This window comes from Peromyscus californicus, unplaced genomic scaffold (genome assembly GCF_007827085.1).
Source record: "Peromyscus californicus insignis strain IS unplaced genomic scaffold, ASM782708v3 Scaffold_8__1_contigs__length_139910024, whole genome shotgun sequence".
Taxonomy (NCBI): Eukaryota; Metazoa; Chordata; class Mammalia; order Rodentia; family Cricetidae; genus Peromyscus; species Peromyscus californicus.
This window is the reverse complement of record NW_026294606.1, coordinates 8,532,286-8,552,151: the sequence shown is the minus strand read 5'-3', so window position 1 is coordinate 8,552,151 and position 19,866 is coordinate 8,532,286. Positions and strand designations below refer to the sequence as shown.

Genomic DNA, 19,866 nt, shown 5'->3' with positions numbered 1-19,866 from the left:
GGGTGCATCTGCTTGTCCTCAGCAGCTGGAGGAAGGGAGGAGGAGGAGGAGGAGGAGGAGGAGGAGGAGGAGGAGGAGGCAGCGGCAAAGCCGGGGAGACTGGCTCTGACCCAGGGCAGGAGGGAAGGGGAGAGGGGAGCTGGAGAGCTGAAGTGCCCTTCGGGCTGAGAGGTGGATCCCCACTCTTCCCTGGGAAAGGCAAGCGATCTTTGGGATTCCCCGCCGCCCGCCCCCCCCCCCCCCCCCCCGACAGGATTTCTCTGTGTAGCCCTGGCTGCCCTGGTACTCACTCTGTAGACCAGGCTGACCTTGAACTCACAGAGATCCACCTGCCACTGCCTCCCGAGTGCTGGGATTAAAGGTGTATGTTACCATCACCAGCCTTTAGTTGTTACTGTACCTTTTAAAAGTGAAGCCCAGTACTCATAGATTAGACTGTGCACAGCCTGGGTTTTATTTAGATTATATTAAAGATCCTCTGGGGCATAGGCGTCTAGCTCAGTGGTGGAGAGTTACCTGGTGTGTGTGTGAGGCCCTGTTTTCCAAGATAGAGCCTGACAGAGAAACAGAGGTATAGGTAGATAAGACAAGATTCTCTTTAAACTGGGAGCTGTTAAGAAGGCTGGGTGTGGTGCCCCTCTTTAATCCCAACACTCTGGAGGCAGAGGCAAGCAGATCTCTGTGAATTTGAGGCCAGCCTACTCTACATAGCGAATTCCAGACCAATCAGGGCTCTGTAGAGAGACCCTGTCTCAAAACAAACAAACAAACAAACAAAAAACAAAAACAAAAACAAAACCCAACAACAACAACAAAAAACAAAGCTGGGTGATGATGGCACACACCTCCCAGCACTTGGAAAGTAGAGGCAGGTGGATCACTGTGAGTTCGAGGCTAGCCTGGTCTACAGAGCTAGACAGCCAGGGCTAGGACAGCCAGTGTTACACAAAGAAACCCTGTCTTGAAAAACAACAACAAAAAATGCATTATAAAGTATGAACTAAGCCTCCAGCTGGGACCGGAAGCTTCCTCTGGCTTCTCAGAGGGTGGTAGGACTCACAAAGGGAGCGTGGAAGAGGCCGCAGGGGAATGGAGCATTTGTTGTTTAACTCCAAGAAACAGGGTTATCTGAAGCCTGTGCATACCAGCCAGGGGAGAGGGAGGGACTCAGGGCAGTACCCCCGACTGCCTCCTGACCCTCTCCAGGGTGACATGCCTTGGGACTGAGGCCTGAGGTAAAAAAAAATTCCTCTTCAAAACATGATGCTGAGCCAGAGGAGGAGGAGCCCAAGCAGAGGTCAGGCCAGGAGCAAAGGTACAGCTCTCTGTCTTTGTTGGCGGAGGAAATCCTGCTTCTGCTTGCTGGCACTTCCTTTACCAGGAACCTAACCATGTACAGTGTAAGCACAGAACACTGACGGAGGCGTTCTCACGATTCCCATTAAGCAGGTGGCAAAGCCGAGATTCAGAGAGGTGATACAAAAGGTTGCCCAAGTGTGGAGGAAGAGCAGGGCTTCACCCAGCATGCCCGGCTCTTCCACCACCCTGCACGCAGCAGCCTCCACAGGAACCCTTTGTCCTGTTTTATAGGTGGGCAAGCTGGCACTAAGTGAGACCCACGTAGCCAAGATCAGCATTCAGTCAGTATCTGAACACAGGCCACACACGGACCCCTTTGTTCTGTTGGAGTACAGTGACCTTTTTCTTTCTCGTTAAAACTATTTCTTGAACTTTAAAAATCAAGCCATGATCCCTTCTGAGTAGGCCTGCCTGGCTGGGAGGGAGGGGGCTCACATAGGCCTGGTCTGGCTAGTTCCTTGGCCCCTTCTCAGTGCCTGGTGGAGCCCTCTGAAGTCTGGTTGGTCCTGGAGCCCCAGGAACCCTAGAGAGTGAGAGGCCGCAGGAAGCAATCAGTGTGTGTGGAGAGGGTGGTGACTGTGGTACCTAATCAGGAAATTACAGCCCGGGCAGAGAGAGGGTTTGGCCTAGCCGGTGCCTTTCCCTGGACTTCAGTACAGCAGAGCCACATGGAGGCTTGGCTGTGTCCAAGTGGGTGTGTTGAGCGGCACAAGTGGATCAGTGAGCGGGGCCAGGCCAGCCTCTCTGGAAGGGTAACTGATGATAGCTCGCTGGTGGGTGGGGGCTGTGGCACCTGGAAGAGGCACCTGGAAAAGCTGCCAAAGTTTGGTTGGAGTGGTCCCCCCACCTTGTCCCCCCATCCCGACTATTGCCAGGAAAGGAGAGAAATAATTATCAGGTGTGAAAAGCCTGTGGAACTGTGTATACACCATGCATGACACTATCTGTGTTAACCACACACGCATGTACACACACACACACACACACGCACACGCACACGCACACGCACTGATGAGTTTCCCACCCCCTTTTAGGTAACAGAAATGATAGATGCAATCCAGTGCTGGCCTGGGTTTGAAGAATGGGTCCCCTTTGTCCACATCTGGCAGAACAGATAGATGTGGCCTCATCATAAGGCAATGTAGGTTGGCTTTGATACATGCATTGTCTAAGGAGCCCAGTGACGAGGGAAGGAGATGCTTGAATGGGCCTCCTTGCTGTGACTGCGCAACAGAAGGGAATGAGGAATCACTTCACACTCATGGTGAGAAAACGGACTGAGTTACTACTGGTCATCCATACGCATGGAAAACGGACTGAGTTACTACTGGTCATCCATACACATGGAAAACGGACTGAGTTACTACTGGTCATCCATACGCATGGAAAACGGACTGAGTTACTACTGTTCGTCCATACACATGGAAAATGGACTGAGTTACTGTGCATCCATACATGTGGCCGTTAGAAGAGTTTGTTGATAAAAGATCATCTTGGCATTTAACTGAATAAAAAAAGTGGCCTCTAGAGCCACCTTTGATAACACAGGTGTCTATGCTCCTCTGGAAGCATAGTCATGGAAATCAGAGTTTGAGGGCAATTGTTGCTTTTGCCCCGATCCCAATCTAAAACTTTTTGAGTGTTAAGAATTAATAGTATTTTATGATCAGGAAAAGTACAGAGTTTTTATTCTGAAAAAATATGTTAAATGACATGCGCATGTGTGCTTATGTGTGCACTTGAAGTTGCATGCACATCTGTGATAGGCGAAGGGTGTTTCAGGCAGAAGGGGAAGAGGGCAGGAGTATGCAGAGAGCTGAGGTGTTGGGGTGGCCACACGCTGCTAACAGGATGAGGGGCCCTGTAGGCAAACGGGGAGAGCAGATTGCATCGGGACCCCGAGAACCCTGAGTGTCTGTAAGCAGGGCAGTGACCTGGAGGTAGCTGTGTTCAGGGTTGGCACTGGCATTTTAGGCTCTCCAGTCCTGTCCTCTGTATCTCCCAGGAGTTCCCCTTGCCTGGCTCAGGCCTACCTCAACTGCACACTTGTTCCCACGCCTGTCCGCACCACACCCCCTCTTACACGAAGCCTTCCCAGATCACTCCTGTTATCCTTGGACTTCTGCTGCTGCCAGTTTACCCTCAACTTTTCCTGTTTTTCCTTAATCCTTCTTCATGTGACATTTCTCCTAGCATTAGCTGGGGACAGACGTGGTCTATGAGGTTGGGCCCTGAAGTATACCAGCTTTAGAACCCTGACAGAGGGAGGGAGAACATGGATAGCAAACAGATCTCATGCTTATTTTGAGCCTTGCGATGTCATAGATGCGATTACAGATGTGGACACAGGGACTCACTCCATCCATAGGTTCCATGGCAGTGAATACTAAGGCCACCATGCTGTGAGTTATACTCAGGCTCGGCATGATTCCCAAGTGTGCTCTCAGTGCCTCTCACTGTTCTGTCTTTGGCTCTCACCCTCAGGTGCTGGCTGAAGGGAGCGGCAAGGTGGGGCCATCTTGCGCACTATTTGCTCAGTACTCAGTCATCTCAGAGAAGGGAGGGGATTCCAACTCACCTAGGAGGAACTCTGGGCCTCAGGAGAGTCCAGGGCAGGGCAGCATCTCTGTCACATCCTTAGATGGTAGAAGGAAAGAGTGTGCTGGAGTCTGGCCTGGAGGGAGGCTGGACACACTGAGCACGAAAGAGCATCATATGGGCTCAAGCTATAGCTCCATGGGAGAGTGATTGCCTAGCATGTTCCAGACCCTGGGTTTGATCCCAGCACCATGGAGGGAAGGGAGGGGAAATGGGGAAGGATTCCTCATTCAGCAGTTCTCCAGAGGTAGGAGGTGATGAAGATGATGAATTTTGTACTCTTGACTAAGCAACTCCCTTACAAGCCATGCGTACTGGTCACATCCAGGAGCCGAACACCCTGATAGGAAGCTCCAGGAAGCAGCAGGCAGGTCCAGTGCCTGCTCAAGAGTGGGAAACTCAAGCGCTGTGAGAGAGCCAAGGGTTTAATGTTCCGGTGACCTAACAGAAAGGACTTGGCAAGCTCTCCAAGAAAGGACAGCTGCTGAGTGGCTGGAATCTCGGTTTCTGTTCCCACCCCCAAGGCTTCCCAGGTTCCTCATCAGTCCTGACTAAGTGGGTATTCCTGCCTCAAGGGGCTGGGGAAGTCTTGGGAACCTGGTGGGCTGTGGGGGTCTGCATCAGCCCCATCTGCGCTCTGGACTATGGGAGAGCCAAGAAGCTCAGAAGCAGCCTGGCGCTCACCATGGATTGGTGACCATCTTCTCAGCAGCCCTAGTGGCTCAACAGGACTGCCAGCTTGAGGTGGGGGGACCCTTGGCCATACTCGCAGGGGGCTGGGGGCTTTCACATAAAATGCCCTTTACTGTGTGTGCCTCCATGAGCGTGCGTGTGCATGAGAAGGCTTCAGTGGGATGAACATTTCTATTATGTCCTGGAAAGTTCCCAGAGAGACCACAGGCAGGCAGTCTGAGGAAACCCTGGCGGGCCTGTCAGAACCTGGCAGGCAGAGAGATGGCCAGGCGCTCTGAGGCTGCAGTGGCAAGTTTGCCAAGCACTTTCCATGAGGCCACTGGGACGTCAAACGCTTGGATCAATTAAATGGGATAATACGCTTTGTCTGACTATGATGGCTAATAATATTATAATGTGATAACAGCAATAATGACGCTGCTAGCTGCGACCGTCGGTGTGCTGCACTGTCCCAGGCACAGAGGGAAGCACAGCACACACACACACCCCACCCCCGCTCAGGCCCCATTTTCCACTCATAAAACCCCATTCTTCAAAGCTGTTCCAATCCAACTCCCTGTATCCATTTTCAGAACAAATTACCAACACTTAAAAAAATTGGTCCATTTTGCATGGATGCCAAGCTCAAATGACTATTACTTCCCCCCTGTGTTGGAGATGTAAAAGGGGGTAGGGACAGGGGCAGAAGGGGACCTGGGATGGTGGAGAGGAAAATCAGGTGAGGGGGAACATTGGAGTGGAGGGTGAAGGAAGAAGGGGAAAGCAAGCTTTCTCAGTTCAGTGAAAATGTATTTCTGGAATATTTCAATTCAGTTTACTTGGGCAGAAAAATTAGAAATGGTGGACTTATTAAGCTGAGGAAGCACGGCTATTTTTAGTAGGGTTGTAAAACCTTGGTAATTTGGACCTCTTTCATAAGGATTCCATGATCATGCCAGCAGGCAGGCAGGCAGGCAGGCTGTGTGTGTGTGTGTGTGTGTGTGCGTGTGTGTGTGTGTGTGTGTGTGTAGGCATGCGTGTAGGCAGGTAGGGCTATGTAGGTGGCTGAGGAGGACAGAGGTGACTCTGAGGAACAAAGAGTGGGGAGAGATGGACTCCATCTCAGCAACTCGTCAGTACAAACGATTCTTTCTCAACACGCTTACTGGAACCTACTCATTTTTGTTTAAAGAAGGCTGTATTAGAAAATAAAATGTGCTTTCTGCAAAAAAACATTTATATAGATTTACTTGACAATTATCACGCTACACTGTTCTGCCCGAAATGAGGAAGAATCCCAAGGCACTCAGTGTATTTCATTTTATTATGTTTTTTTAGAAAAGATTTATTTATTTATTATGTATACAGCATTCTTTCTGCATGCATGCCTGCAGGTCAGAAGAGGGCGCCAGATCTCATCAGAGCTGGTTATGAGCCACCATGTGGTCGCTGGGAATTGAACTTAGGACCTCTGAAAGAACACCCAGTGCTCTTAACCGCTGAGCCATCTCTCCAGCCCCATTTTATTATGTTTTGAGACAAAGTCTCACTGTGTAGCCTTGGCTGGCCTAAAACTCTATGTAGAAGAGGCTGGCCTTGAACTTACAGAGATCCACCTGCTTCTACCTCCTGAGTGCTGGGATTCAATGTGTGAGCCGCCATGTCCAGCATTGTTGTGTTCTAGGTAGGTGTCTTGTGCTGAGGACATAGACACTGAGCAGAAGTCCTTCAGCTTTAGTCTGTGGATTACAGGTTTTTCCATTTAAAAAAATATTTATTACTTTATTTCAGTGTTATAAAAGTGTTATATGTGTGAAAAAGAAAAACTTAAGAAAATGAGAAAAACTTCTTTCTCAGTTTCCAAAAGTAGCTAGTGTTAAGTTTCCTGAGATTCCTCTATGCGTATAACAGTAGAAATTGTTGCACAATCCTAAGTGGTCTTATAATAAAAACCCAGAGCCAGATATTGGGGTAAATGCTGAAAGATCAGAGGAAACAAGCTGGCTACCTCTCACCTCGCCAACTCATCAGCCGAAAGGGGAAGATCCTGTCTCCAGGAATCCTCAGACTGAATGCCCCTGAGTCCTCAGACTGAATGCCCCTGAGTCCTCAGACTGAATGCCCCTGAATCCTCAGCTGAAAGGGCCAAACTCCTGTCTTCTCCTGCCTTATATTCCTCTCTTCGCCCAGCCATATCACTTTCTGTCTCAACCTTCCTAGTGCTGAGAGTAAAGGTGTGTGATAACTCCCCAAATGCTGGGATTAAAGGTGTGAACCATTCCCACCTGGCTCTGTTTCTTTTTTAGACTGGATTGATCTCTTGTAGTCTAGGGTGGGCCTGAACTCACAGAGATCCAGATGGATCCCTGCCTCCTGAGTGCTAGGATTAAAGGTGTCTGCCACCACTGCCTGGCCTCTATGTTTAATCTAGTGGCTAGCTCTGTCCTCTGATCTTCAGTCAAACTTTATTTGTTAGAGTACAAATAAATTATCATCACAAGAAATGGTTCCATGTCTGTAGATCAATATGCAGCTAACCTGGCTTAGTTTTTTCACTTTGTTTACTTGCTTGACAAGGAAGCACATTTTAAAAACAATAGCAAATCCATCACTTAATTCTATGCCAGTCTTAGCCTCCATCCTCTCTCCTGGTTCATAGTTGAGAGCTCAGGAAATGTTATGGGTTCCCACTGCCATGCCTTTCAGGTAGATGGAGAATTGGGGTGAGGACCACATGAGGGGTAGCCTATTGCAGTGGCCCACCAGGGTTGCCAGCTGAAAAGTGCTGGTTAACAGGCAGAGGACCGGCTCTGGAGGTGGACTTGGCCCTGGGAGTCCTGGTGCAGGCATCTGGATAAGTTGACCATTTTGAAAACAAAATGCTGGTGAGATGTACATAACATGAAGTTGATCTTTTTAGAGGGTTCAAGTCAGTTCAGATCAGTTTAATGGGTTCAGACAATAAGTACATTCACACTGCTGGGCAACCAAGCGTCACCATTACCTGCCTCCTGAACCTATCACCGGAAACTCCGTACTTACAACATTGTAACTTCCTGTTTCCTCTCTCTTCAGCCTTCAGAAGCCATTGTCCTATTGACGTGTCTATTCTAGGTACCTCAAGTAAGTGGACACATATTCACTCTCTCTTGTCTGGATAATTTCACTTACCATGTGTTAGAATTCCCTTCTATTTGAAGGCTGAACAATATTCCATTGTATTGCACACTGTTTTGTTTAGCCATTCACTTGTTGAAGAGCACAGGCTGTTTCCTCCTCCTTGCTTTGGCTACTGTGAACATGTTTTAGGTACTGCTGTGAGAACGGATGAACAAATAGTTCTTTGAATCTCTGCTTTCAAATCTGGGAAGTTCATACCCAGAAGTGGAGTTGTTGGATCATATGTTAATTCTATGTTTATGTGTGTGTGTGTCTTTGTGTGTATGCAGGTGCACGTGTATGTGCAGAGGAGTGGAGGTCAGAGGTCAATCGCAGGTGTTCTTCAGGAGCCATCCACCTGGTTTTTCTGAGACAGGTTCTCTCACTGACCTGGTCCTTGCAGGGAGGTGAGGCTGGCTGGTGAGAGCACCAGGGATCTGTGTCTTCACACTGTGCCCTGGAAATTGAATTCAGGCCCTCCCCCTTTTCCCCACTGAGCCATCTCCCCAGACCTCAAGCTTTAATTTTTTGAGGTGGCCTATTGCTATCCCCCCAGAGGACTGTTGCCATCCCCCCAGGAGGCATCTGGCCATCCCTCCCACCCCCAGGCAGTGGCCGGTTCATATTCTCGGCAGCAGTGAGCATGATCCCAGCTTCTCCCTGCTCCCGAGATGCAAGATGTGTGTTCTGGTTTTGGTTTTGGTACTTTAGGGTGGTTTTTAATGCACATGCCTCTGACTGGTCATCGGGGCATCTTGTCCTTTATTGGCCATTTGTATCATATTCTTTGGAGAATTATCTACTGAAGCACCTTGCCTATACACTTTTTTAAAAAATAGTTTTCTTTCTTTTTTTTTTTTTAATTGTTTAGATATGCTTTTCCAAGATGCCTGTGCTGGTGTGTGTGTGTGTGTGTGTGTGTGTGTGTGTGTGTGTGTGTGTGTGTGTGTGTCTGTGTCTGTGTCTCTGTGTGTGTGTGCAGTGAATGAATGAGTGGATGGAGGAAGAGGGAATAGAGAGGTGGGGGCAGAGCAGGAGGAGGAGGAAATGTTGAAATATGTTATAGAGTGTAGAGGAGAGGAAAGGCAGCCCCTCAATTTTTTGTTTTTGTTTTTATTTTTTGAGACAGAGTTTCTCTGTGTAGCCCTGGCTGTCCTGGAACTCACTCTGTAGACTAGGCTGGCTTTGAACTCACGGAGAGGCACCTGCCTCTGCCTCCTAAGTGCTGGGATCAAATGCGTGCGCACCACCACCCAGCTTCAGCCCCTCAATTATTTTATCCAGCATTACTTATTGATCACGTACTGTATGAGGGACACTTCTCCTCCATGTTGCTGTTTGTGCGTGGGTGACTTGGGTCCCCATGCTGTCTCTGGGACTACAGAGGCAGTGATGGGAGCAGTTTAGGCCACACCCTCTACAGTCAGCCAGTCGAATATTTGAATCCTACTATAATGTGTGCACCCAGAGAAATGGATTTCCAGAACCTCCCCGTCTCCATCTCACAACACACACACACACACACACACACACACACACACACACACACGCACACAAACACACACACGCACGCACATGTACGTGCACACGCACACACACACAGTGGGGTGTGTGTGACAGCGCAGGTCATGCCTGAGTAGCAGAGAGCCTCTGTCCTCTGTGAAGGCCATCCTGCCCTCTACTTCCATCTGAAGAGCTGAAGCCCCTCCAGAAGTCTGGAGGTCTCCTAGATGCTTGGCAGCCATTCTGAGTCACCAGTTAGACAGAATCTAGGATCTTGCAAGATAGCACAAAAGTAGGAAGACTGTAGAAAGGGGGTTGGGTGATGGGGACTGGGGACAGGTCTGTAGGGAGTGGGGCATGGAAGGACTTCTCTGGAGCAGAGACTGCAAGCCCCTGTCTAAGAAAGAAGCTGCAATGTGGACTGGGGGTAGGGGTGAAGGGGAGTGGGAGAGGGGTGGGGTGCTTGGCTTTAGGGCTAGTATTCCAGAGTCCTTTGTTCTCTGGTCTCCAGTGCTTATACTCTCTGCTACTCTCAAATAGGCCTGTGCTTGAGAGAGCAAACCCCAGGGCTCAGGGCCTTTTCTTTCTGTCCTGGAGCCCAGCTGAACAGAGCCTCTTGAAGTGAGTTGACATTTTAGTTTCTTTTCCCACCGGAGTACAAGTGCGAGTCATTCATGGCGGCACGGTGCTCGGGGCAGAACCTGGGACCTATGTTCAAGTCTGACATATTCATTCTGATCTTGGAGAAGTTACTGACTCCTTCTGCTTCTTGTGAAGAATAAGGATGGCGGGTGCTGTGATTCTTGTAAAATGTTTGTATTGAGGCTTGGTGTTCAGTGAGGTCCCAAGTTAGTGAGTGAGTATTCAGGTAATGTCAACCCAGGCTGCCTGGAGCCCCCAGAGGAGACTGTTTCTGTGGCCCATGTTTCCCCAGACTAGTGGATGGCAGGGACTGGATCTTGTTCCTCTGGTGTCTCAGGACCACGATGGGGGTGATGGTGGGAAGCTGGACCCCCAGACCTAGGTTCGGTGACCTAGGGTCTAAGACTAGCATGGCTTCTGGGGAGGGAAAGAAAGGGGGGACATGATCAGCAGGGTTATCAATGACTCACATGATAGCCAGTGACCCTAGGAACCCTATAAAGAAACTTTTAGAGGCTCGAGAGATAGATACCTTAGTGGTTAAGAGCACTGGTTATTCTTCCAGAGGACCCGGGTTCAATCCCCAGCACCCACATGGCAGCTTACAATTGTCTGTAACTTCAGTTCCAGATGATCTCACACCCTCACACAGACACACATGCAGGCAAAATGCAGGTGCATATGAAATAAAAATAAATAAAAATTTAAAAAGAAACGCTAAACACAGGCTGGTGATGTGGCTCGGTTGGTAGACTGCTTGCTTAGAATGCATGTCGCCCTGGGGTGGGTCCCAGCACTACATAAACCAGGTATGGTGGCTCACACCTGTAATCCCAGCCCTCAGGAGGGAGGAAGAAGCAGAAGTTCAAAGCCATCCTTTAGCATGGTATGTTTAAGGCCAACCTGGGCTATGTGGGTCCCCTTTCTAAAAAAATAAAACAGCATCCTTAAAAAAAAACAACCCCCAAACAAACAAACCCACAGCCCAAACAGGAAGGAACTCTGGCAGGAAAGCCCCACTTCATGCCAGAAAGAGATAGTGAAGCAGGACCCCTGCTTCTGGACTTTCACTGATGTCTAATATTAACTGATAACGTACTAGCCAACCCCATCAATAATTCCCATTTATTGAGTGCGTGGTGTATGCCAGCACCGCCACGGGAGCCTGGGGTGCTGTCTCTCAGAACTCCGTAAACAACGGCGAGAGTGATTTTTCCTTTTATGGAAGAGGCAAGAGAGACTTAGGGATGTTAATGTCTTGCCCAAGACACCTCAGACATGAGGCCAGAGCCCAAAGACAAACGTACTTACTTTGAAATCCATTCCTGCGGATGCTGGGGTATAACCAGCCCCCAAATGCGGAGGGCTAGGGGCATCGACCCTCCTTGTTTCTCACACTGGTCTTCTTGGTGACTTGGCCTATCTCACCTGCGATGGGGATGGGTTCAGGTACAAGGACAACAGAGGGCCTCCTTCAGGGCCTGGACTCCTGCGTGACACTCCATCTGGCAGATCTATTCAGCTGTGGCTCCTCCTCTACCTGTTCAGACAACTCTGCTCAACCGTTGCTTGGACGAGGCTAGTTCTGTGTTGTGCCTGTGTTGCCTTCCGGCGGTGGACACACGGAGGGCAAGAGACAGCCCAGTGTAGGGGGTAAAAAGTAGGCACTGACTTTGAATTGGTCCCGGTACTCGGTGCCTTGTGAGGCACCCTTCTAAGCTTTAGGGCCTCATTGCAGAAAGAGCATGATGAGGGCCCTTCCTTACAGGGCTCTGTGCAGGCAAAGGGGGTCAACAATGAGATGTGTATACAGCATAGGGCACTAGACCTTCTCAAGTTCAATAAATGTTAGTCTTTGTTATTAAGGATAGCAGCGGAGCCCCCCCACCCCCACCCCCACCCCCGGAACAGCTTTGCCTGATCACTCCGCCCAAGGCAGGACTCCCATTTTCCCCTGTTAACAGCATTGGTGTTTCTTGAACACACTTTGTAATTACACTGTACATGTGTTTACTTGTCTGGGAGAGTAGAGGCCACCTCTTCTCCACTGCCCAATCCTTAGCACTAAGAACAAGAGCATAGTCAATGTTGAATGTCTCCTCCCGTGTCCCTCAGGCAGAACAAGCCATCTTTTTCTTAGAGGATATGACTTTCAGAGCCCCCAGTCTTCTCTAGCGCCCCCCCCACCCCCAGTGCCCCCGAGTCAGGGAAGGGCTGCACGCTTTGTATTTTGTATCAGCTAGAACAGCTGTGGGGCTGATCCGGGCCTTGCGCTCACCTATGTGGCCAGGGCTCATGATGGATGAAGGGATAGGACAACCTCTACCCTCCGCAGTCCGCAGCTGTCTGGCCTAGGTCCTGTAGGCACACTGTTTCTCCACCCTTCGTGGCTCCCACTCACCTCTAACTGGTGTTCAGGTTTTCTCTCTGCTCTCTCCTTTCTTACAGGCCCACCTCCGAGGTCTCCCTTGCCTCCTAGCCTCAACTGAGACCAGGACCCACAGGGCATGGCAGACGTGTGGGGCTGGGGGAGGCACTCTGTGAATCCAGATGTGATTTTGTTTATGTTTCCAGAGTGAGAGAGGGAGCTGCAGACGGTTGCTGCTGGGGGAGGGGTGGTCGGGCTGCAGCCCCCTGCCCCAAACTCCCCTCCCCACTCTCCCCCAGCTTGTATATGTGGCCCTGGCTCTATAGCAGAAGCCCATACTGCAAGTCCCAGCCCGAAGCGGACCTGTCCTCCAAGAAGGACCTCCCCATGGTTCATCTGAAGGTGAGAAGACCCGTGGAAAGATGCCTGGCTTTGGAATCTCAAGGCCTATTTGCTTAGTGTGACCTTGGCCCAGTTACAGACTCCTAGAGCCTGCGTTCATAAAGTTGGTGATGACCTGGTTTGAGACTGCTCTTCCTTCTGACTAAGCCTGTGGCTGTGCCCATCCCAGCCAGGGCTTGCCCGAGTCCAGCTCCAGGGTAGTGCCAATCACCACCACAAGGTGATACCGAAGCAGAGCCAGAGCCCCTCCTTCTCCCCCGCAGCAGCTGCAAACATTTTGTTTTGCCATTAGAAGTGACTTACTTAAGGGAAGCAGAATTTTACAGGCAGTTTACAGGCTGGTCTTGTTCAGTAGTTTCCAAAAGCCGGGGGTGGGGGGCAGAGGCGGCCAGCAGCCTCCTCCATGAGTTACGATAGAAGAGAAGTGAGAAGTGAGCCCAGGGTAGGGGACACTTTCTCCGCAGAGTCGCATGCCCTGGGTGGAAGCTAGAAGTACTTGGGGCCTTAGGACAGGCAGAGGTAGAATCTGCCTGGACTATGGAACATTCGGTGCTCCTACCCTAGTCCTCCCAGAACGCCCAGATCTGGGCTCCACTGGGGGACGGAGGGATGGGGTTTCGGGAGAGCAGATAGCTCCAGCTCTAAAGAGGTTCTCAGAAAGTGCGCCCCTATGATGTAGGTCAGCAAGGGTCTTACTACAACCTGGGACACTGAGGGTCAGTCAGGCCCAGCTTGAGGGCTTGTAGAGTTCCTGCCTTGGAAGCAGAGGGGTCCGCTGACAGCGCTGAGAGGCTAGCACAGGAAGAGGGGCGGGGAGCTCCTGTCCGGACTGCCTCGGGTCTTCCCTCCTATGCACAGTATCGGGGTGGCGCAGTTGTTCCCCGTGCGTTGGCCCCCCTCTTCAGGCGAATGAAGCAACCAGGGCTCAGTGGTGCTTAGCACGCTCGGACTATGGTTTTAATAGACGTACATGGACAAGTCGATATAGACAGATTTATAATTCTATACAGTCAGTCCGACATACACAGGGACGCTGTAAACGGGCGCGGGCCAGAGAGCGGGTGTGCAAAGTGGGCGGGGGCCCTGGGGCTGCGGCCCCGCGCTCTCCTGGCTCGACACTTGTACGGGCAGGCGGGCAGTGAGGAGGGGGCTGTTCGCTGGGACAGAGGGCCACCTCCTGGACCCAGAGTGAAGCAGAGGGCCCGGCTGGCGGCTAAGCTTGGGGCTGGGAAACTTGGAGCTGAGCCCTTCCCCTCCTGCTGCCGACTGGCCACCGCCAGCTGCGGCTCTGTGGCCTGAAGTGTGCGGTCCCCTGGCGCAAGGCTGCTGGGCTCTTCCAGGCACCCCGGGGCCTTGGCTAATCCAGCGCGAAGGCCGGATCCCCGGCAGGCGCGGTCATCCCCAGCCAGACGCAGGCTCCAACAGCAATCCGCCCGGCACGGCACGCGCTCGGCCGGGCCACACTCGGAGAGGGCCTCACGGTTCTTGACCTGGTGGACGATCCCAGGCCCTCCAGGCTCCCTACATTCAGTTCACCGGCGCAGGCGCTCCGGCCGGGACGCAGGCGACCAGGGCGTCTTCTCCCTGCGGCCTCGGCGCTGGCTTCCCCCGCCGCGTCCCTTCGGTGGAGTGGACAGCTGGGGCCCGTGGGGCCGAACACACCACCTGCGCCATCGCCAGGGAAATTGCAACTCACCCCCACCCCCCAGCATTTTTCTCCGACGTCTTTGTGCTCCCCCCTCCCCGACTTTCTTTCTTCCCTTTTTATTCTTTGGGGGCAGAGTGGGGTCCGGAAAAGCAAACACAAAACCAACCTGGAGGCGGGGGTGGGGAGGAAGGGGCTGCGCAGAGGCGAGGTCCGCGGTGCTGCGAGCGCCCCGCGTGCTCCGCGCGCTCCCGCTGCGCCTTGCCGGCCGGCGGCCCCGGGGACCCGGCGGGGCGGTCAGCTGTTGTACTGACAAGCGTTGAGGCCCGAGGCCGGGCCCTGCAGGCCGCCGTAGCCAAATGACGAGTGCTGCTTGGACTTGAGCCGCAGGCTGGCGAGGCTCGAGTTGCACGTGTCCCGGTAGACGCTGTAGGGCGAGGCGGGGGTGCCGTAGGGGCAGGCGCCCGGCGACATGGCCGAGTTGAGCGAGGAGCCGGTGAGGTTGTTGATGTTGTTGAGGCCCGAGTTGGGCATGCCGGGCACAGCGCCCGGGCCCATGCTGGACGGCATGGTCATGGAAGAGATGGAGCTGGGGGCCGAGAACATGGACTGAGAGGACAGCGGGCTCATGGAGTTGAAGAAGGTGAAGCTCTTGGTGGACAGCGGCGCCGGTGCCAAGCTCTTGGCGGCCCAGTTGTTGTAGGAGTAGCCGGCGGCGTACACGTCCTCGTAGGGCTGTACCAGGCCGCTGAACTGCGGCACGTAGCCGCCCTTGCACAGGTCCAACTGCTGGTTCCGCTCCCGCTTGCGCCACTTGGCTCGCCGGTTCTTGAACCAGACCTGGGGACGCAAGCAGGGAAAAGACCGTCAGGGCCGAGGAGCCTGGAAGGGCCCTCACCCCGCACCCGAACCTTTGCTGCCTCCTCTCCCCACACCCCTTTCTTCTTCTTTTTCCTTCTGCCCCTGCCGAGGTTTTTGTAATGGTCCCTTTCCTGTCTCCAGAAAACACGAGCCTTCCTCTGTCTTCCCGCTTTTTTTTTTATCATCTTCTCCAAGTTAAATTGATTTTCTTTTCCCAACTCGGATTCTCTTTTGTTTGAACAAATATTCGTTTTCCTTTTTCCTCTCTCAACCTGTCTCCTTTCTACCGTCTCGCTCCAAGTGGGGCACCATCTCTCTTCTAAATACTTCGATCTTTTTCTTCTCCCTCAAACACAAAAAATACTTTTCTTCCCGGGAAATGACTGTGTCCGATTTTTTTCAGACGAATTTCACTGTTCAGTTTGTTTTCATCTGTATTTACAATATTTAATAATTTTCCTCCTGCCCAAAATGTAAATTTTTGTTCACTTCTTGACTATCTAAACTTCAGTCTGTTTTTTTCTGTATTTCTCGTCCTCACTTTTACGCTTTTCTAAATATTTAGTTTATCCCTTTTTTTTCCAGCTATCTGGCCTCCACTGCTTCTCTTAAATAGTTGATCCTTTCTTTTTCTAAATGCTCAACCTCTTTGCTTCTCCCTTAAATATTTAATTTCTTTCCTGCTGCCTAAATATATTCCAAATACGTTTCTCTGCAAATATTTAATTTCCGAAAGTTTACAAGTTTCTCTCTAATCTCCACCTCCATTTTCTCCCCAGCCACGTCTTCCCCAACCTCACCTATCTGCCTACCATTGCCCCCCTGATCTCCTAGCTCGTTCTCCAGTCCAGAACCCCTGTACCCCAGCTTTTCCCAGGCCCTGACTCCATCTACCCAACCCCACCCTACCTCTACTGCCATAAGCCTTGGCAGGATTAGTGAGCTCGGAATTACAGGGTGCCGGTGCGTCCAGGGTCCCACTGGGTCAGACCAATTTCCCTGGGGAGGGCTGGAGGCAGGGCTTATGGCAGGGGTTCTGTGGGTCATGTGGGACTTTGGACTGGCTTGAGAAGTGCTTCCAGGGTCTGATTAAATATTTGCCACCCAGGGAAGAAACGGTTCCCTTACTTCTCTTTTAAGAAAGGGTAGCATTGGGAGGTGCCAGAATACAGCGTGGCCTTGAATCTGGGGCCTTACAAATGAAAAGCTGTAGTGGGAGGGCTACTGGCCACCAGAGTCCCCACTCCACATGACCCCAGGCCTGCAGTGGGAAAGGCATTGGGCAAAGGTCCAGCTAGTGCCTGGCTGACTGGCCGGGAAATGTTGGAAAATATTCCAAAAACAGTTTGGAGAAAGTAAACTCGGAATGAGACCACCGCTCCAAGAAGCTTGAGGACCCCCTTCTCCCCACCCCCTGCCCGGTACTCAAGCACCTTTCTGGGGCAGTCCCGGCGCGCCCTGCCTTTCCCTTTCGTTTTCCAGGGGATGAAGAGTCAAAGCTCCCGAGGTCCTTAGCGGCAGAGAATCCTCTGCCCAATCTCAGACCCTAAGGAACTCTGCGACCTGACAGAGTTCTCTGGGGGTAGGGACCGGGTCTTCTGACAGGGGCTGCAGTAGCTCCTGCGGGTCAGGGAAAAGGGCTTGGAAAGTAGCAGCCTAGGGGCCTAGCTGACACGGGTGGCTGGGGCCTGAAGTGGGGTCTCTGGCGAGAGAGGGGGAGGTCTGCGAGGTCAGAGGTAAGTCTGAGCTACTGAGGGCCCCGCCAGAGGCGGCCAGCGGGTAGGGTAGCCCTGCACGCGCCCCACGCTCGCTCACCCGCACTCGCGGCTCAGTGAGGTTGGTCCACACCGCGATCTCCTCTCTCATGCTCATGTCCGGGTAGCGGTTCCTTTGGAACGTGGCCTCCAGCTCTTGCAGCTGCTGGCTTGTGAAGTGAGTGCGTTGCCGCCGCTGTTTCTTCTTCTTGGCTGGATCATCTGCTCCGCCGCAGCCTGCGCTGCCGGGGCCACCGTCCTCGGGCCCCTTGGCTTCCCCGCCGCGCTCCTTGTCTGCAGCAGGTAGGAAGGGCGCGAGTCACCTCGGGCTAACACTATTGCACCGGTCCCGGCTCCACCGAAGCGCCTGCGGAGTGGTGGCTGCCCTCCCTCTGGCCAGGGGCCCTGGGAACTGTCCCCCACTGGAAAAGAGCCGGCGGGGTGCCGGTCCTCAGTAGGCACCTCTAGGTCTGGCGTGCCACCGAGAAGAGCCCAGACGCCCCAACCGGGCCTGGGTTCCCAGCTAGGCGGGGCCTGCTCCTGCAGCCCGAGCTGGATGCGGCCCTGCAGCTCCCGTCACCAGCAAAAGCGCGCTGTGTTTGGAGACTCTTGCGGGTCTAAATCTGACCGGGGCACCTCTGCTTTTCTGAACTAGTACCGGAACTTTCCAGGTGAAGCTAGCAGATTTGCTGGGTAAGAGCCCGGTGGTAGCCTGAGACGTTGCTCGCTAAGGCTATGTCAGAGCCACAATGGCCTCGAGTCCCAAGGTCTAGAAAACCCATCAATTGCAGCCTAGATAGACAGATTCTATCTAAAAGACCCCGGGCTTCTCTGCCTCTTTAAAGCCACAGGAGATGCGCACAGTCAATAACATTCAAATATAAAGAAAAGGAATTTAAAAACAAAACAGAAGCCTAGAAAAGTTCAGAGCTCTCCACCTAAAAACAGAAAGCTCCGCAAATCCTCAAAGCTAGGCAGACAGAGAGCAAATGTAAATCAAGAAGTCAAAACCGTTCGTGCAAACACACCCCTAAACTAAATACACAGGCAAATGTGTATAAACTTCAGTCAGGTATTTCTCTGAAAAAAAAAATATGTATCATTGCAGATAAATTTTAGACTCCTTCACAGTAACACCCTGGTAGAGATTTTCAAACCCTAGAGAAATACATTATAGCTTGACTATTTAAATCCACAAAATAAAAGGGCTACAAATGTGTTTTGAGAAAAGCTCAGAGAAATGCGCCATTTTGGATTGACTTTTAAAAATTTCTCCAAGAATCATGCGGCATGTAGTGTAGATATTTTAAACTTCAGAGAGATACGCCTAGTGAATTGTTTCAAAGGAAGCATACCGTTAAAATAGCTAATTTCCCCCCGCTGATCTGATTTAAAAACCAATCTATAACTATAGTTCTTTTTTTTTTTTAAACAAACACCACGCTTACAACTTTTGAAAACAAAAGTACAGTCAAAGCTTTGTTTTCTAACCAAGCAAACAGACCTGCTGGGGAAAGTCACTTAGAGATGCAAAACAGAAACAAACAGAGATTAAATCACAGTGGAAGAGACACCCAAGGCCCGGGACGGCGGGCAGCCCGTAGCTCCGCGGCCACTCGGGATTGGGACCCCGTGAACCGCAACGGTTCGAGACCGAGACCGGACTGGTCTGGAAACGGCCACGGCCGAAGTCGCCCAATCGAGGGCCCAGCTCAAGCTTTTGGGTTTAAAAACAAGGCAGGCGGAGATTGTAGCGTCGGTCTGGAAGCCGCCCTGGCTGGACCCCTGGTGGCTCTGCGCTCGGGCGTCCACGTGGGCCGGGATCCCTCCAGCGGGGTTCCTCCGGCCCTGCCCCGAGTCAGGCCGCGCCTCCTGCCCGCCTGGCTCCCGCTGGCTGTCCCGGGGAGCTCCGTTTTACTGAGCCCTCGCTTTTATTCTGTTCTGTGCACCCACCCCTCCTCTTCGTGGACCCTCTCCTCCAGCTGCACCTCCTGGCCTGTCAAGGTGTCCGCCCGGCCTGCGTCTCTCGGGGCACTTTGTCTCGCCTTCCCCTCCATTCCCTTCTCCATCTGCTGCTTGCCCTGCGCCCCAGCGGCTCGCCAGAGACCTGTTCGGGAAAACTCAACTTTTTTTTTTCCCCCTCGCGCGTGCTATTTGCTCCTTTTCCACAGGGGCTGTCAGTCCCACTCTGGGCTTGGCGTGTGGAGACTGCTTGGAAGTGGCTTCGTGTGTGCGTGCGAGCGAGCGTGTGTGTAAATTTCCGCGTTCATCGTCAGGTCGAGACCGGGAAAAAGAAAGCTCCTGAATGCCGAGACGCAGAGGCGACCCGGCCGAGCGCCAAGCCGCTGGGTGCGCGCCGCCGAGGCTGGGTGCACGCCGCGGGGAGCCGCGCTTACCTGGCAGATCCGTGTCGGACGACTCGCTGGCCGAGTTCTCCAGCGGCTCCCGGGGGTCGGCGGCGCGGGCCAGGTGGAAGCTGGGCCCCATGTCGTGCGGCGGCGGCGGAGGTGGCCGCAGCCCCTCGGGCAGCCTCTCCAGGCTCATGCCTCCCTTGAAGGCGTCCATGGAGGTGGGGACCGCAGCGGGCGCTCCAGGGGCCGGGGCTGGGCGCGCCCGGCCGCCCCGGCTGCGACCTGTTGGGGGACAAGAGCGCGGCGCCTAAGCGGCTGCCCCCCAGGGCTGCCCGCGCCCGCAGCGCCGCCGCCCGCGCTCCATCGACCGCCCGGGGCTGCGGGGCCGGGCGCGGGGCTCCGTGCTCCGCCACGCGCTCCGGCTGCTCCGGCCTCAGCCGCCCGGCCGGCCGGCCCGGGCCCCCACTCCGGATTCGAGGCCGGTTTCTGAGGCTCGGGACGGAGCCCGCTGAGTCTGTCTGAAAAGGACAGCGCGCGCCGCCAGGTTCCAGC

At 52.8% G+C, this 19,866-nt stretch overlaps 1 protein-coding gene across 1 annotated transcript; it reads right to left on the bottom strand.

Annotated features, from left to right (window-relative positions):
• Nucleotides 1-14,614: 14,614 nt before the first annotated feature.
• Nucleotides 14,615-19,528, bottom strand: Pitx1 (paired like homeodomain 1). Its single transcript, XM_052729233.1, has 3 exons — nt 19,360-19,528; nt 17,025-17,257; nt 14,615-15,188 (listed from the first exon to the last, which is right to left on the bottom strand). Exons 1-3 carry the CDS (start codon nt 19,526-19,528, stop codon nt 14,646-14,648), a joined length of 945 nt encoding a protein of 314 aa, XP_052585193.1. The 3' UTR covers nt 14,615-14,645.
• Nucleotides 19,529-19,866: the final 338 nt, after the last annotated feature.

Coding starts and splice junctions, on each gene's coding strand:
- Pitx1 (XM_052729233.1), bottom strand. CDS start 19,528: ATGGACGCCTTCAAGGGAGGCATGAGCCTGGAGAGGCTGCCCGAGGGG. Junction 17,258..19,359: donor GTCCGACACGGATCTGCCAG/GTAAGCGCGGCT, acceptor TACCTGCTGCAG/ACAAGGAGCGCGGCGGGGAA. Junction 15,189..17,024: donor TCACTGAGCCGCGAGTGCGG/GTGAGCGAGCGT, acceptor TTGCGTCCCCAG/GTCTGGTTCAAGAACCGGCG.